This window comes from Botryllus schlosseri, chromosome 8 (assembly GCF_051294905.1).
Source record: "Botryllus schlosseri isolate E-star chromosome 8, Bs_hap1, whole genome shotgun sequence".
In the NCBI taxonomy this organism is placed as follows: Eukaryota; Metazoa; Chordata; class Ascidiacea; order Stolidobranchia; family Styelidae; genus Botryllus; species Botryllus schlosseri.
Genome location: NC_137243.1, coordinates 23308344 through 23327692, shown reverse-complemented (window position 1 = coordinate 23327692; position 19349 = coordinate 23308344). Strand labels below are relative to the sequence as shown.

At 40.2% G+C, this 19349-nt stretch overlaps 1 protein-coding gene and 1 long non-coding RNA gene across 3 annotated transcripts in view; both read right to left on the bottom strand.

Moving 5' to 3' along the window:
* Window positions 1-19349, bottom strand: part of LOC145444495 (uncharacterized) — a 38056-nt gene that overhangs the window by 9562 nt on the left and 9145 nt on the right. The window contains exons 4-7 of the mRNA XM_080322488.1: window positions 12882-12971; window positions 12705-12819; window positions 3129-3182; window positions 3005-3066 (exon numbers count right to left, since the gene is read on the bottom strand). Coding sequence (XP_080178614.1) covers window positions 3005-3066; window positions 3129-3182; window positions 12705-12819; window positions 12882-12971 — 321 coding nt within the window. The remainder of the gene's footprint in view (window positions 1-3004; window positions 3067-3128; window positions 3183-12704; window positions 12820-12881; window positions 12972-19349) is intronic.
* Window positions 18356-19349, bottom strand: part of LOC145444506 (uncharacterized) — a 174189-nt gene continuing 173195 nt past the window's right edge. For both annotated transcript variants that reach the window (XR_013916697.1, XR_013916696.1), the window contains one exon: window positions 18356-18705. This is a non-coding gene — a long non-coding RNA (uncharacterized LOC145444506). The remainder of the gene's footprint in view (window positions 18706-19349) is intronic.

The window sequence follows — 19349 nt, the reverse complement described above, 5'->3', positions numbered from 1 at the left end:
TTGTGCCAAGGATGATTGATCCTTAATGGTGATGACCTTAGATTTTCCAGCTCGAGATATGAAAAGTTTTTGATTGCTGGTGGCTGTTCCGCATCTTTTAGATGCAAGTTGACAATTTGGTGGTATGATTTGGCCTTGATGTTTATAATTGGGATTTTGAACAATCTGATTCTAGTGTCAACGTTGTTTTTAGGTTTCGGTTCATTAACATATCCTCCTTCTAAGTCGTCAATTGGAATCTGATATTCTGTTTGATCTGCTCATAGTTGTAGTCTTGCAAGTCTTCTGAGGCCTTCATCATCATCACCGAGCATTCCCAGATGTGCCGAACATGCATTTTATTGTAGCAAAGATAGTACAAGGTTACAAATTGTGTATTAGAAAGCTTTTGTAACATGGGAAGCTATGTTGCAGAAGTATTTAGCACCATCAACAATGGAATTGTGCCTTTTTATTTCAAACCATGACGGAAAATAAACCTCCATGCAAAATTGCGTAAGATAGTTCAGATTGCCTGATGGATGACTCTGTCCCACATAGAACATGCCAAATTTTGAGGTCCTATACATAGCATACATGTGCGACAGAGTCATACATCAAGAAATCTGAACTATCTTGCTTAATTCTGCATTGAATTTTATTTTCCGTCATGGTTTGAAATAAAAAGGCACAATTCTATTGTTGATGGTGCTAAAAACTTGTGCAGCATAGTTTCCCATATTACAAAGCTTTCTGAAACACGAATTCGCAACCTTGCACTACCTTTGCTACAACGAAAAGCATATTTTGCACATCGGATGCACACGGATAATGTTTTATGGGAATGCTCGGTGATGATGATGAAGGTCTCGGAAGACTTGCAAGATTACAACTATGAGCAGATCAAACAGAATACCAGATTCCAATTAGCGACTTTGAAGGAGGATATGTTAATGAAACGAAACCAGCAGCCACCAGCAATCAAAAACTCGCCATGTCTCAAGATGGAAAATCTAAGGTCATCCCCTCACACATCCTTGGCACAACCAGGCAGTGGAAAGAGGCGTTAAAGTGGTGACCAAAGCATCTGCCCATGTGTCGAGATTAAACCGTAGAGATGGCTTAATCAGAGAAAAACTGAAGTCTCAAAAACAGATGAAATCCTTTAATACGAAACAAGATTTCAAAGTATGTGCAGACTAGTACTCTGGTAGTGAAACCATCTTCGAAATATATCTTTTTTCAATATAGAATTGATGGTTTTGTGTTTTCAATATGAATTAGCAATTTATGTGTTTCCAATATGGAGTTGTTAGTCATAAGATCGATCACTGAACGCTTTTGGCCTCGTACCCTGCTTCAGTGCGTAATTTTACCGAAAAATGGTATATAAATCAATAATTTGCTCGTAACTTTTTTTCTGTTCATTTTTAAGACAAAGTTCTGCGGAAGTGAGATAGAAACTTGTTGCTTCCGCATCTTTTGAGCCCAAAATCAGCTTTCTAGCGGAAGCGATCATCAATATATAGCGAAATTAGCTATTTCTGGCTCGTTCGGTGCCATTGCACGACCACTAGAGGGTGCATGAGCCCAAAATTATTATAGAAATTATTTTTTTTAAATTTGGCACCACATATCAAATGTCCGTTGTGAAATTCAAAATTTTCCATTTTTCACTCCACCCTAATACCGTACCCCTACTCGCGTTCTGTGTTCGTAACTGTTCACAATCTGAAAGCTACAGTGTCAATTGAGAAATTTCCATACATCACATTTCAGGGTCCTTAGGAACATTTTCAATATGATGCTGCTGCGATGCAGCTTAAATTATGTAAGATAATTCATTTTTACAACTGAATTTATTCTCTCGTTGTTCGTTAAGCTACCACCAAGATCAGAATATTGGAAGATGAGCCCGTGCGCAGAAGATTTGAAAAACTCTTTTCTGCAGTAGTAAAGCAGGCACTCCTATGGGAGTTAGATAGAGCCTCTACTACCCCACCTTGATTTTACAATATCAGTCAATGAGATATTATATCTACTTCCGATCCGACTAAAATCCATCCGAGATAACAGCTTGTAAAGGAAATTTGTTGGTCAAGATAACAGTCAAAGTTTTGCAGGTGGAGTCACGCAGTAAACACGAGAGCAGAGTCCCAAACGCAATTAGCCCGGGCACGACGATATGGGTAATCGAATCCAGAACGAGTAATAATTGCAGGCCTAATGATATTAGTCGACTAACGAGAAATAATTTAAACCTATTATCGTAATGATAGCCTACGCCCCTTTCGACAGTTACATTATCAAGGACATTTATACAGTCTTGACACTTTTTTTCCCCTGAGAATGCTTTGATCGTCCATTAGTCTTATCAGAGGGTATGAGGCAACCAGCAAAAGACTACCTACTTCAGAGGAGAGAGGAGGAGAGAGGACGTAGTTTATTTTTGTCCTCGATGTTTTTGCGGCATATACACCGACTCATGATACACATACACGCGATCTGCGCATATGCATGCCATGAGTACATGATGTGCATATGCCGCTGGACAAGGAAGTGCAGATATAGCCTTTACGGCTTTCTAAGTCATGCGCCACCCCTCCATGCTATCCCGGTAATGCATGAGCGCCAAGCAGGGAAGCCATGGATACCAGTGCTACTAATCGGGTCTTTGGTCTGACCCCGGCCGGGAATCGAGCCCACGACCTACCGATCAAGAAGCAGGACGCTTAACCAATGCGCTATCTTGTCTTATCTTGTCGGAATCGACATTTTTGTCAAGTATTGATTGCCCAACAGCATTGTCACAAAGCGTAACGAGAACAATGTTGCCAAAGATATACCCAATCATTTGAATGTGGTGCAGGCTATAACTGACGCTATTTTCTTTACGGTCACAACTCACAATCATAAAACACTCATATTCGATTTATTAGATCCATCCAAATCATATACTTTCTGTGGTTCCATTGACCGAATGACACCTAGTCGGAGGACAGAATTCTGGGCAACAGCGGCTCACCTGCGGATCAGAAACCACGGTCCTGATATTCTTGTTCTTACTTTTCAAATAAGTAGATACACCTGCGGATGAAAAAAAAAACGTACAGATAACAAACGTCAATCGCACCAGCGTAACTTAATACCCGCCATAGTTCCTCCCGTGCCCGTTCCAAAAGTAACTGCGTCGACCTTTCCCCCTGCAATATTCCAATACACCATTAGTGGCAGGCCTACCAATACCGGTAGGAGGCCTAATTATAGGCAACATGGGCTAAAGCTTATTCAAACTATAAACTGTGCAGGGTTACGCAATATACAGGGAAATTCGAAGCAAAATATATTATTTTGTAGGCTGTTAGAAAGAAGGTTTATTTTCTTGATCATCATCGTAGCGCTTCGATGATGGAGATGTGAATAAAGCGCCCGGTTATAAAGCAGTGGTTTCCAACAGCTGGGCAACAGGAACTTTTTGATGTGGGCCACTGAGCTATTGAAAAAAGAAAATACAGTTCTTGGAAGATGTAGTTGGTTCCTTTGCACCATAACTGAACCCATTTCATATAGTTTATTCTACTTTAGGTATTCAGCTGACTGATTAGGAGCGAACACCAGCAAATGCTTCATGTGGAATGCGAAATACTAAAAGAATATTGTTGCTCCAACGCAATGACAACAAGTAGCTCATGAATGACAAGCAAAAGTTAACAGCAGTGGTGAGTCATGATTTATAATATTAGAGGCATCACCATTCACCTACAAATGGGGCTAATAAATATAATATTATTATAATGTCAACTTCAACGATATGGGGTAAGGAGCAGAACAAAGCGGAGACCCCGGCACGCGGCGTCACCCACATATAAGGGCATCCATTAATACTATCCGTCTCTTAATCATAATCACAGTGCATCTACTGTAAGTCGCTGGAAAGAAGGCTGATTAGGAATCAGGCACTGCTGGGTCAGCATTGTTTGTATAAGTGGTTGCAAAAATCGTATGACCTGTTCAGAATGTTGGATTGAGTCACACTAGTGCCAACATCTGTGTGCCTTGGAGTCAAACTTTATCAAAATACATCAGCTCAAACTTTGTCTACAGAAGGAGTTCGTGTACCATCTTGAAATAGTACATTGAACGCTTTGTGATACGATTGTCGATATACAATGTTCTTTCCAATTCTCTACTAGTTGGTGACGATTACCCCTGACGATTGTCAGCCGAAAATGTTCGGGTTAATTTCAATATACATATATGTTAATATTCAAATGTATATTGATGTTCTGTACCTCCAAGAAACTCTTGAATTAAATATTTATATAAAGATATATACATCATAGAATCTTTGCTAAGCGTGTAAAACATATGCCGGTAGGCGGTAGCCTATATGAATTTCGATATTACAAGGTTGTCCTTTAGCCTACCGTACCCATTCTAAGCCGGTGACCTCTAAACAAAAGTATGTGAATACTGATAACCCCAGCCGATGTAATATCAGAACAAGCCGAAAAATTTCCGGACCATGACTATTTTGCTGCGCACAGTCTATTTTGAAGGATCACAATAATAGGCTGCTGTATTGCATTCCAATGCCAAAACATTTCGGTAACATGCAGTGATTGCACTGATCAAGCAAACACCGGTATATTTACTTCGCACTTTGCAACAAATAGTACCAAGTGAGCTGCGTTTCCGCGCATCACAAAGCAGGCTCTACTTGATCAGAGGTGATCAGTGAAGACGTAGCCTACTTATACTTTCTTCAAGTACTTGCGCTTATTATTCGAGTGTTACGTTTTAAGACTACTTCCCTCAAAAATCGACTTGGGTTGAAGTAAAAATAATTTTTGGAGTCACGCTCGCATTTCTTTTATGTGTGAAGTTGTCACGATAACCGGGCAAATTGCGGCCCTATATCTGTGGTCCCTATCCCTATTCCCCAACACGAGGCCCGTGGACATATTTGGCCCTGAGGAGAGAGTGCCGTCTCTCGCTAGCCCCGATATCGCTAGGTCAAAATCAAATTAAAGTGTTGAACGTGAAATTTTTTGTTGTAGGCTACCGGTATTTGTATTTCCTTAAAAAAAAATAAGACGTTTTTGTGATAACTAGCTATGAGCTTATATGGTCCATCGCCCGATTTTAGAAAACACGGCTTTGTGCAGACGTAAACTTCTGAAACACGGTCGCTAAACTGCGTGGTCTATGTTGTCTCGATATTGCATACTTGTGGCACTCTACAAAACTTGGAAAGAGGCCCACGAACCGTTTTGAGTTGGCCACCATTGCTCTATATCAGGGATGGGCAAACTTTTTGAGCTCGCGGGCCGCATTCAATATCTGAATCCATTCGCGGGCCGCACTATATAAAATTGGGATTATAAACCAAAACGCAATATTGCTGGTATTTGAGTATATAGTGAGGACATGGAGATAATATTTATGCTTATTTAAAACAAACTACTAACTACACATTGTTATGATGATGTCGTACACGCACCAGAAGCATAAGGGCGATATTTCATAGGCTGGCGGACCTCAATAACCAATTTGTCAAAACTGTAGAGATGACAGTCGGTTGTCCCGATTCTTCGAACAGGATCGAAATATAAATCTGTGAGCACGGATCTGATCATAGATTTACTAATTTCACTTTTGGTTCAGCTCCAGGACACACAATGCTGACAGCATCACAACCATGTTAGCTCCAAACACACTTCTACTATATGTGTAGATAAAATAGAAATACCCCACCCCGATTCTACGCATGCAGAGAGTGAATCATTTTTAAACACGCATAAATCGTTTTTTATAAGCACACCACTGAAATAATTGAAACTGGAGTGGCCAATCTGAAATCACACTCGTGATCCGAATTGCGTCTATGTCGTTTAGGATTTCTGCGATGTTCAGCAGTTGAAACCAATCAAACTGCGTGGGACTTGACATCGGGTTGTCGCGCCTGAATTTAAACAAAAAAAATAATATAGAAAGTATTTACCTTAGAAAAGTGGTTCTCGGACTGTTTAAGACATGCCCCCACCCCCCTCATGATGGTGAAAGATTTCGCGCCCCCCTTATCGTCATATCACAAAACGCAACCAGGATGCTATAGTAACCCTAACAGATAGTTTGGTGGCATGAGAGGTTACGACTATTGATGGCAGGTTTTTCAATATGAAATTCACACTAAACACAGAGCAATAATTATAAATTGAAAGTAAATCACGCAGAGCGCGAAAAAAAAATTGAGTTGAGCTCAGCTTCGCGATCTCCTTCAGATGCTTTCACAACCCGAGGTGCAATAGTCCACCAAGTTGAGAACCAATGCCTTCGAATTATCATGGTGAAATATACTAAAAACAGTTTAATCCAGGTCCCTGCAATAATTCGATTTTTAGTACGCATTTTATCAATATTTATAATAGGTTTCTTTAGACTCTCGCTGGCCGTACAGAGCGGTGTTGCGGGCCGCATGCGGTCCGCGGGCCGTAGTTTGCCCACCCCTGACCTATATCATGGTGACTGAAAATATTTTTTAATATGCAAGGGATATTATAACATAGAAAGTAGGTTTTTTTTGGTATGCTTGCGTCAGATAAGGCACTTTATCACAGTGAAGAAAAAATATATTTAAAAAAGGCATCACTTTGTAGAGTCTAGGTGATTTTTGAATGAGTTTCGAAGGCACGCCATGCAATTTGAGAACTGGCCACCTCAGATGAACTGCTAACACTATGCGACTCATTAATGGAATATAAATACTCTTTGAAAAGCCGCTCACTTGAGCGTTTTGCAGGTCTTCGTCGTCTACTTCTACTTGCAATTGACTAGAAATTTAGGATGCAACTTCTAGGGATGCAGGAACGCTAACCAAGTGACCAACTCTGTACTTGGCAGGGTTGCGACCAAGTCATAACGCTCCGAGTCACAAGTCAATCTCACTTTTACAAGTCCGAGTTTAAGTCATGATGTTGACTGCTCAGTTTCCAGTTAAAGTCTTGTTAAACCCACTCTTTATAACTTTGGTTGGTGATATCGAAGGATTCGCATTTATAGTATACCGGTACTAATTTTCCTACTTTTAGCAGTTTCTGGTCGCATTTTCAAGTAGGCCCTACTAGTAGGCTACCAATAGACGAAGTCCCAATAGGGTGGTTACTTTACTAGGACTATTCTTCGAAATTACAATGAAATGTCGGTCTTGGAGGTCTGACTCTCAAGTCATATGACTTGGTTCGAGTCAAGCTCAATGACTCGAGTCAACACACAGATTGGCTCGAGTCGAGTTATTTACGTATTATGAAAAAACGACTCGATTCAAGTTGAGTCATGACTCGAGTCATTACAACCTTGGTACTTAGTAAGGAACAGTATCATTATTCTCACTTGATTGTGAAAGCAAAACATATAAGAACAAGCCATCTTCGATAGCGGTCACGCCAGACCACAATCCCGACGCGGTAGCTTATTCACAAAGATGACAATTTACCAACGGGCACAATCTCGAGATAATACAGAATTTGAGAAGCTTTATCCTACGATGGTCACTGCATGTTATCAAAAAGGATGTCATGGAATCCAACATATCAGTGTAAACATAGCTCATAAGTTGGCTGGCCAATTTCGATAAGGAAAGGTGTTAGCATATTCGCCCAAACAAATATTTGGTTGACCACTGCGTTTTAATAAAGGAATATTAAAACAAGATACTCCAATGACTACCGATATATATATACGAATGAAAAGAATTCTTATAACTGTACATTTCATATAACAGAAAGCTAGAAATGATGTGGTTATGCTTCCTAACAAACATTAGGTTGTTGTGTTCATACGAAGGCCAATTACATATTTTTGACAAAGTACCACTACTATACTTTTCATACCATACCAATACATAAAGCACAGTAATGAGTGAGAAATTTACATAAAGACACATAAAAATCTGGGAACCACACCATGAGCAGTTTTGAGAACACTGGTCTAAGGTACCATACATTAGGCCTATGCCTGGTTAGACATATGTTTGCAATTGTGCAGTTATTTTTATAATAACCTTTGAGGATTGTTGCAGATTACAATTCTCAAAACAATATCACTCCTGAGCCTAGGCCAGGGGTTCTCAGCCCTTTCTTGGCCGTGGCCCATTTCCCGATTTAAAAATGTGCTGTGGCCCACCCGATATTTTGAAGTCATAATCCTGTTTAATTCGTGGTCACGAACAGCGCCGATATGCCTATTTCTCTAAAATATGCGCACTTTTCTCTAACTCAGGCCCGGGCAAAGTGCGGCCCGCGAAGCTATCTTGTGCGGCCCGCGAAAGGTTGCTTGGAATTCAAAACATTAAACTTGCTTTTTATTGGCTAAAACCATAGGCTGTATCAAATGAACAGGACATTCGTTTACCTTTAATCCTGTTCATTAATATGCGTCGGTTACGCCGCCTTACGTACCTGGCAGCGTAATCCAGGCAATGTGGCAAAGTACGAGTAGCAATTGGAGTCAAAAGAAATTGTTCTTTCCATATAGTTTAGCCGAAACCTTCCTTGTTGACATTGTCACATTACGCGTTATACGGTGTGTGTTTCGATTTGTGACGTGATATGTTTCCAAATCCATAATTCGTAAAACAAGTCAATCAGTGCTCGCGATTACTATATGACGCATCACATCTATCAACCATGCCGACCAAGAAAATAAGCTTTGCACTATTGCATATGCATTTCAATGCAGTGGTTCTCGAACTGGGAGACGTGAAAGCATCAGAAGGGTGGCGAGAAGCCGAAGTTTATTGAAAAAAATTTTCGCGCACCAAGTGATTTACCACCCAGCTTGTAGCGGTTGCTATGTGTATCGTCCGATTTTGATATTTCACAATTCTCTCGTCAACAGCCATAATCCTCCGTGCCATCAAACTATCCGCTGGGATTGCTGGCATTCTGGAAGAATTGTTTAATATTTTGTGATATCATGATAAGTGGGCGTGAAATCGTTCGCAATCTAAAGTGAGGCTTGCCGAAAAACGTTTGACAACCGCTGTTTCAGAGTCTTGATAGAAGAACGTGGATAGGGGTTTAAAGAGAGCTAAAATGTATCATGTTTAACATTGTTTCATATCGTGACAGTTAATATATATATATTTCTTTCATTAAACGTCACTTTCTCATAACCTAATATCTACACATTCACTGAGCAGCATTTAGTAACAATGTAATTTGAAAATAAAATTAAAATACGCTGGAGAATATAGCTAAATTTTTCACTTGGCCCGCCAATATATTTATTTTTTCTCATTTGGCCCGCGTCGGAAAATAATTACCCACCCCTGCTCTAACTGATGATATTTAGGGGAGAGGAGGCCAAGATGAGACACTTTTCTGATAATTCAAGGCCACTCAAAGAGTAATGCCTTCTGAGGATTAATTTTGGTACCAATGGAAATCCTGTGATCTCTACTTTCTATGACGATGGCTTGAGTTATATTGAACAACATACTGATGGATTTCTTGGCCCTCAAAAATCCTTGCTCAAATGTCTCAACTTACCCCCAGGTGAGGGTAAGATGAGACAGACTGTGTTTAAGATGAGACACCAAGCAATTTATGCTCATTACACCACCAATTAATCCAAAATGATGCATCAACCAGCAACATTGTGAATAAAATATAATAATCATGAAATAATTCATTTTTAAAAAGAATTGGTACATCATATACAAATATAAATGACATCGAAAACCAATTAACCATGAGATAAGAGTTTCGTTATCATTTTGTCTTGTAATGTCACATCTGGTAAACTACTAGATAAATAATACATTTTGTGTGCCTTCAACAGTAAATTTTTAATCTTCCGAGGCCTTCAATAGAAAAGCCCTCTGATACCCATGTCTCATCTTACCCCCATGATTTTGTCTCATCTTACCCCCACACCTAAATTTACATATAAATGTGATTAAAAAAATTTCTGTCCGTTACTTTTCAGATGTAAGCGCATGATTATACTGCTAATATTGCACTCAAGCAGCTCCAGTTTTATATATAATATTAAGTACTATGATAGGTATGCCCTTACAAACATGAATTCACATAACTGACATAGGCTATGAAAATATAGTTTTTGGCATTTTTCTGCCCAACCTCAAATCTGTTTGCCTTGTTAATATGGTAGGACTATGGAATGGCATTATGGGAACAACATAGTTGAAGGAATCTGTCCATCAGCAATTTATTCTATGAAAAAATTGCATGTCTCAACTTGCCCCGTGTCTCATCTTGGCCTCCTCTCCCCTAAATCTGGATCTCCCAGGATAAGAAATCGCACGAGGCGCGGAAAAAATCCAAGTTGAATAAATATTGTTCAGCAAACGACCAACGAAATCATCTTGGTCCCCTTCGAGCTCCCCGGGATTGGGGGTGCGGCAGTTACGGCCCTGGTAGATCATAAGCTAAAACTCCCAAGTAGATTATTTTCGTCCGCTGCTCCATTCGCGTCGCGAAACACAATGATCAGATCCCTGCACTGTGTGATTGGGACTTTGGTGATACTATTGTGGGGAATATTATATTCATTCTGGACCAGCGTCGAACAATTCATTGGTGAATGGGGCACTACAGAGAAGTGGAGAATGATTTTTCAATATGCATGATGTCCTTTGCGTGTCGTGTACCAAAACAACTGAAGTTGCGATGTCAGAATATTCAATCCAATGATATAATCAATTCCTATCAGGGGTGGGATATTAGGGTTGCCGGGGGTGGGATATTAGGGTTGGGGGAGGGGGATATTAGGGTTGGGGTCGGATATTAGGGTTAGGGCTAGGATATTAGGGTTGCCGGGGGTGGGATATTAGGGTTGGTGGAGGTGGGATATTTGGGTTGCCGGGGGTGGGATATTAGGGTTGCCGGGGGTGGGATATTAGGGTTGCCGGAGGTGGGATATTAGGGTTGGGGGAGGGTGATATTAGGGTTGGGGTAGGATATTAGGGTTAGGGTTGCCGGTGAATACAAAATTTCCCGAGGGCCGGGTACACATTTATTGCATTTTAATTCAAAATTGTTCGAGGGCCTCATTCACCGAGGTCCAGAGTAGTCGAAAAACACCGTGAATACCACAACAAGTAGACCACGCGTGCTTGATATGCAAAATTTCCCGAGGGCCGGGTTCTCCAAGGGCCGGGTTCTCCGAGGGCCGAGTTGGTAGGGACGGGTTCTCCAAGGGACGGGTTCTCTTTTAAACCGACTTCAAAGATTAATGCACTTCGATAAATACTCAATCCATTAAGATTTGTGCAGTATACCTCCGCCAGAAGTTGCTAAAAATTTGCAATTATGGCTATGGTTAGCTCGCAATAATAGGGCCTGCCGAAGTACAGTAAATCTGTACATCAACTGCACTTCATTGCGAGTTCATTGCATACCCCTGTCAATGGAATACGACATATGAACCTGCCAGAATACTTGGTTACTTAGGCATTATCTTCCAGTTATTATACGCTTGAAATTATTTTAGTTGCTGTTAGTCGTATAGGTTGTCATAGGGAGAAACGGTGGCTCTTTCTACTGGCTAACGTACTTGATTTGTACATGCTGACTTCATGCGTGCCACTACGTCTAATCAGAGTCGGATAACAAGCTTTATGTAGCCTACGTATAATTAGATAATACGAATATATATATTTTTAGCGAACAACATAAGAAATATAACTAAACTTACATCAATTCTGAAGTTTTCTAAGTTGCTCTGCGGCCCACCTCAAAATGCTCTGTGGCCCACCAGTGGGCCATGGCCCAACCTTTGAGAACCCCTGGCCTAGGCCTATGACAGAATATTGAACAAGTCAAGCAGATGGGACAAGCCTGGTCAGTTCTGCTTGAAAAACTTGAAACTCCTTCAAAAATCTGCATCTCCTGAGTCTGTAAGCAAGCCCCACAGTGCCATAAGGTAGCAGAGTTGCAGAGAGTAGCCTACTTCAAAACTAATTAGGCCTAATTTTACAAGGATATCAAACCAGACTGACGACTTATTGAATGGGACCATCTAAGGGAGGCAGTTTGACATGACATGTCATTCTTCAAGGAGATTGCTGTTTGTATGATAATGATATCATCTTGTGTCAAATGTCAAACAAACTCTAGACCAGTGGTTCTCAATGTGGACGATATTTTAGTAACAGGAGGGCAAAAATACCAGACGGACGATTGGGGGCGGAAACGTACGAATGGCGTGTTAATGTTAGAACGTTCAGTCAGATATATTTATTTAATGACCTGGCAATCGAATGATGGCACAAAATACACATGAAAAACGGGTGATTCTGAGACTGTCGCAAAAAATGACAAAATATAACTAGCCGCAAACTATCCTCAGATGGAAGTGTCGCCGCCAGAAGTTGACCTCTTTGAAGTCAGTTTTCCAGCAATCAGAGTTAGCCGTATAAATTTCCCGTTTATATCTCTTTCTCGGATCCGAAAATATGGGGGGGGGGCGATAAAATATGTCAAGCTTGACAAGACGGAAAAGTCAAAAGAGGTTGGGAACCACCGCTCCAGACCAACGAGGGACCGCGATAGACATGGTTTAACCTCGTACTCGCTATTGGTAGTATGTTCAAACTACAGGGAATTTGAAAAATACACCTACATGAGCAAGGAGATTGGACTTCTCCCGTATACAAATGAATAGCGTATTGAAAAGTATTATAATGGGCCTGATCTCACCAGTCTGCTTCCATATTTCAGGACCCGTTGTCTCGATGTGCGCTCGCTTATTGGCAGTGTTATCGAATTGATTCGTCCAAGCGGCGTTGCTCAGAGATTCTGCATATCGTCGAGCCTGAAAGATAAAGCGTAGATCGGGCAAAGCTGGCAATAGAATTTTGAATAGGTTCACCATACCTGATGGTTGTAATTGTCTGGGTTATCAAACGGCACGGCCGGGACCGGTCGGACGTCTGCACCGAGAGCACGTATTAAGTCGACTTTTTCCTATTAAAAAGCCATTTTAATGATTGGTACATTACTGAGAGCATCCGAAACATCATTTTTCTCAATCAATGGAAGTGTGAAGGTTGTGTACTGGTAAATGTACAAGACTAAACTCATGCGTCACGCCAAGTACCAAAGTAAATTTGTATCCGAGAAAAAAAGCTTTCCACTGTTATGAATCATTGTCAGTAAACAGAATTGTAACTATACAAACACAAGGTTGTAAGACAGATTACATTTCAAAAAGGGAAATGTACTGTAAATTTACAGGATGGGTAAAGTGATGTGATGGGAGAAGACTGTGATTATGAATTGTAATAATGAAAGTTTCCACAGCACATGTAACATTGAGGCATTTCAAAAGCATGAAGGAGTTGATGTAACTTACTGTAGCCAAATATATGAGTAATAAACAGTCAAATATTAAATCTAGATTCCTGAGCTAGTAGCGATTGTAGATGTAATAAAATGTTGTACCAATATCAAAGCCCTTGTAGCATTACGTAGCAACCAGTACCTGATAAATTGTTGACGCCAGTAGGAACAAATTTCAGTGCCAGATGACACTAAATTTTTGTGACAGCAACCAAGTTGGGCAAACTGTTATTTTTAATGAAGTTTGTTCGAGATCTTGCACGCGGTCAGCATATGACAAGTATTACAATCGAACACACAATCCTCAAGGCTGAACTGTGATTGACGAATTGCAGTATACACAATTAGCCTACACGGTCTACCATATTCGATAATGATACATAAACTCATCAAAAATTAGAGGGAAAATTGGATTAAGGTTGCACGATAATTGAGCGAAATTTGAACTAAAACTTCGGGGGGTCCGTGACGGTCCAAAAAGGGTCTGCGAAAACAAAAAGGTTGAGAACCTCATGGTCTACAGCAGTGGTTCCCAACCTGTGGTACGCGTACCACTAGTGGTACGCGAAGGTCTTCCAGGTGGTACGCGGGTAGATTATGTTTTATTTTCGACCGAAGCGAGTTATTAGCTCAGATGGGGTTGATTTTGAGTAGGCCTACTTTAAAGCCGTCGGGTACTTCTGGCTTCGCATGGCCTCCTCGTACTCGACGCTAGCTATGCCCCAGTTGCTAATTTTCCCTTCTATGTAACGCGCAAGGATTTTCATCTCTGATGACTATCAAGTCGAAGAAACGAAACCGACTTATTGTTGCGCCCATGCGTGAATTTCGATGCGTTGTGAGCAAACGTATGCCACGCATCAACCATCTAGTGGAAAATATACAAATGCAGCCATCGCATTAAATAAATTGACTTTTGTTGTTTGTTGTATGTCATTATGTTGTCCTTCTTGTGACTGATGGTGAAAAAAAAAAAAATTCCATACATCCCGTCAAGGCTATGTGGCTGATAATGCCTTGAATTTGTTATTACACCTCGCATAAGTCAAATACGTGATTATGACGCCATAAATCGTGGAAACATTGTTGGACAGTCTTCGGCGCGCGTAACTTGGTAAGTGGTACACGAGCACTGCATAAAACCTCGAAATGGTACGTTGGTGGAAAAAGGTTGGGAACCACTGGTCTACAGGTTGGAATCTGGTATTTCGGAATTCGTAGCAACAGCAAGGTTGAAGCTACGAAATGGATATTAACATTTTATCACTATTCCAATTGTATGGCTATATCACTGGAAATAAAATTGACAACAAGAACGAAATTCCATGCGTCTTACCATCATGTCATATCTAGGGTCATTTTTTTTATGTAAAAAACGGAAGATTTTGACTTAAATCTCAAATTTGACCAAATTTGATCTAGTGTATGCAAATTAGGTGTTTACCCACATAATGCTAGAATTGTACTACTTATCTTGCCTAAACAACTGACAAATTTTTACATGAAAAACTCGATTTTAACAAAATCTGGCCCTATGAAGATTTCCAGTAGTTACATTAGGCATTATGGTAGAAACAATAAAAAAAATTTGTAGTAGGACGAAAGATGCTTTCCTACATTGCAGGGTAGAAAGTGCCTGTCCTTACGAAGTTGCTAGCCTAGCCAAGAATTGAGAAAGAACGTTCAACAGCAGCAGTTGTTAGATGGCAACACTGAAGTTGTGTGTGCCTGTACACTCTGTACAGTACACTGCTGGTGACAAACCGTGTTACTTCATTCTGGCAATGCCTTCTACATCACAATTTCTCATCATTCGCTTCGTGATATAAGAACCATGCAATGCCCACGCAGTCTTGCTTCAGTTGAGATATTGCGGTACGTTGAACATAACACTATGTCAACTATTTGTTTCATTTGAATGTTTGTGATTCACAATGAGCAGACAATAGGTCGTCTACAACGGTAGGCCAATAAAGTAGGCTGTAAAATGTCAAATGATAAGTTCAATGACAGTGCCAAATCTACGGTACAAACAAAATGCAGGTTGCAAAGAAGCTTTACCTTTGTAAAAAATTTTGACCTAATTTTGACTTTTTTTGACATGTCATATCTGTAGGCTATAGCTTACGTCTATAGTACCCAGAGGTGGTCAAAGTAGTCAAGAAAGCTACTCAAGTAGAAGTAGAAGTAGCGACGACAAAATCTACTCAAGTACAAGTAGAAATACTTCTTCCTTAAGCAACCTAAAACTACTTGAAGTAGAAGTAGAATTGACTGACTTTAAATCTACTCAAGTAAGTAAGTAGTTTGAAAACAGTCTTGTTTCGTTCGCACGGACTGTAAGCTGCAAATTGAGCTATGCAGAAGGTGCAGAGAGCTTGATTCGTATTGATGCATCCGAGGAGAAGAGATGCAAATTATAGCATTGATATGAAAATGCGATACTAACCCTTTGTTTACTAGAAGACCCCGTTTTAGAAGACATCATGGCATTGGCGCCCTACCTCATACTATAAGGCCCCAAGTTTAGGCGAAGAGCAATACGGAGAAGTTGTATCGGATACGATTTCAACACTTTGCGCGATTAGTATACGTTAATAACAAATATTGTGGATCGTAAAATCTATATTTAGTGTAGCTTTATATTAGGAAGATAGAGGCATTAATACACTTGCTTTTATGTTTCAACATGTAGGCCTAGGCCTGTGTTCTGCAGATAAAAGAACTGAAAGTAACTAGAACTCAAAGTATGATACTCAGAATTAAAAATTAAATACAAATACCACTTCTAAAACGCGGAAAATATATTTCATATCTTTTGTCCATAAAGCTTTAAAGGTGATCTGCTAAAACAGGTGTAACGTTAAAAAAAGCCACATTTTCCAGATTAGCAGGACACGTCATGGTCTGCTAGATTACGATATGATAGGTAATTGCTAGATTGCGAAACGGTAGTTTCAAACGTTATGGTGGGTCATATATACTGTGATGAAATATTTGATATGGGCGACAATGCGGTGTGAGCGGAACAAAGCAATCCAGTACCTAAATTATATTCACTGATACTCTCGTGAAAACATATTTGTCACTCCATAACTACTGTGCGCGAAGCGAAACAAAATTTCTGGACTTTACTTGACTTTCATGAATATTAAATGTTGGTACTACGTGAAAACAGCCCCGAAATTCCTCAGGCTATCTTTAGTATTGGGGGATTAAACTACTTCTACTTGACAAACTGAAAATAGCGAAAAGTAAGTAAGTGGATCACGAAATATTTTTAAGTAGAAGTAGAAGTAGAGAAAATCAGATCTACTTGAGTAAGTACCAGAAGTAGAGGAACACTACTTGAGTACTTCAAAAAAGTAGAGGTAGGCCTACTTCGTTACTGACCACCTCTGATAGTACCGTACACATATGAGCTAAATCAACTAGGCCTAGTTGCAGCCGAAGCGTAGGTTACAAAGCAAAACATTCGCAAATGCTGTAATGAGTTGCATAGTGGACGAATGGGTACATGAACTAGCTAAATAGCAATTTAGGAATACATATATATATATATATTTACCTATTAGACTACTTTGGTGGACAGTCCTGTTTTGAAGCAGTTGGGCGACAGTTATCGCCAACAGAAGGAGACAAACTAGGCGTCTGAAAATAACTCGATTGGTTTTGGAATATCGATTCCGCGCTTTGTCACTGGTGATTTGCGGTTTATATCGCAGCGTTTAGAATATACACGAAATGTCCTCCAACTGCGGTCGCCCTAATTTTTCCCAACTTTTTCAATATCTAATAGACCACTTTAGTGGACATTTGTTACTTAGGGAGACAATTCGCCATTTTGAATTACCAGACCATGACCATTGCTGTTACTGAACTAAGGTGGACATGGACATTGACGTCGTATTATATGACAAGGTTCGGGAACCAGTTTCGTCAAAAGAGTCATTTACCAATGACAATCACTTTTGACGTCACTATTTGAAATCCACGACGTCATCCTTGTACGATATCGATGATCGCGATATATAATTCACCGTTTGTTTGTTTTTTATTCATGGTGTTTTGACTAATTTCGTAGTTTTAGAGTATGCCTATATTCATTTTTTGATTCCGTATTCACCGACTTTTAGCACAGCCCACTCCTAGGCTTTTATAAATCACCGCTTACGCTGATCACAGGATGACGACGAGCCTAGATAAACCTCCAACACTTGGGTAGGAATTCTCGTGTCGTCCTCAGCCGGACTCGAACCAACAACCCATTGGTGTTGCAGCTGTGGATTATACCAATGACCATTCCATTTCACCACGCACATATTTGCGTTTGAAAACTGCTGTGAAAATACGGAACATGTGTCTTTATAAGAAGCTACAGTTGGCCATGCTGCAGATTAGATCACCAGTTTTTTACGGCTAGTATCCAAATCACTATGACATTCGTTGGCCAGCCGTGGCTACTCTGTCGCGATAGCAGATCCAAGTTCTAATTAGGTAATAAATATATTCGGTTTAATATAAGCAGCCCTAATATCCCTCGGAAGTATAACGTCTCATGGACCATACAGTCTACTAGCAGGTATGAGGCAATTTTTCCACTAAGGCACTGTACACTTTTTGACCCAATAATACCGAATAAAGACCACTTTAACATGTCTCTAAACCGATCTCAGACTCTCGCCATGTTATAGCCGCGTCAAATTGTAAGGAGTTACCGTATAAACTTCGCTCCAATTTCATGTTTCTCTTAAAAACCCTACAGCAGATCACATTGAATCTTGATTCGTGATAATCTTGGGCACTTGATAATTGCTAACTTCCATTTGTTTTAAGCCATACGCCAACTTGTTCACTGTTCAGTAATTCGGATCTCGAGCAATACGGCTACGCCCCATGGTGAGCCATGGGTGCATCCTCCAGCCAATGCTGAAAGCGGCCAAAAAATCGTTCGATTCTACCAATGTCAACCTGCTAAATCACACCAAGAAATGAAATAGTTGGAAGCATGCGATCGAAACCAATTTATCAAAACACATTCGCAACAAAATGTTGTGAAGAGAATGCAACGAAAATCATGAAACGAATTGTACATTTAAAATTGCCACCAGGTACTAAACGAAATTGCTCAATCGTAATCTACAGTCGTCAGTGCTAGAGATCACTGACGCTACGTGCTGAAAGTCTGATGTCATAGTCCATGACTATTCGTGCATTTGTGACATCCCCTTATGCAGTGCAGAGCGGCATCTTTTTCTCTCATTGAAGATTTTGGTTTTAACCATTTTTATCCTCTGCATGTCCGGTAAACCTTTCAGGATGTCACTGCTTTCCACAAATTCTCCAATTTCTTTGTACCCTAAAAAGACACGAGCATATTTCATTAAATCTATAATTTGGGCAACTAGCTGCATATAACTATTGTAAGGTTCAATGGTATTTCAACGACGACGGTCAGAAGAAATCATATAACATCGAAGGTTGGCCTAGCTCGGAAGTAGGATCCAAAGAAATCGATATCTTCACTGCCATGATCAATAACTAATAAATGTATATTACGCGAACACACAGCATCAATTTACATTCCCCCTCGCCATCTCATCCCTGTAAGCGGCGTCTTATAAAAGCCCAGAAGTGGGCCCTGCTAAAAGTCGGCAATTATGGGGGGAATGACCATAGTAGTCGACAAACACCATGAATACCACAAACGAACAAACCCATTCCACTCTACCTGGCAATACAATACAATACGATATTTTTTATCCCCCGCGGGATAAAACACATTCAAAACCTACATATAGCATTATAGCAATTTCGGCTTTTGTGAAAAATCTATCATGCGGTAGCCTAGATGGCAGGTCAGCGATGTACTTGATATACTCGACTATCATAACGAAATTACTATCCTGATCACCGAGTCACACCCTCAAAAATTGGTTCAGTGTAAGATGCAATCACCTGACCTTCAGCCTACCGCATAACTGATTTTTCACGAAAAACAGT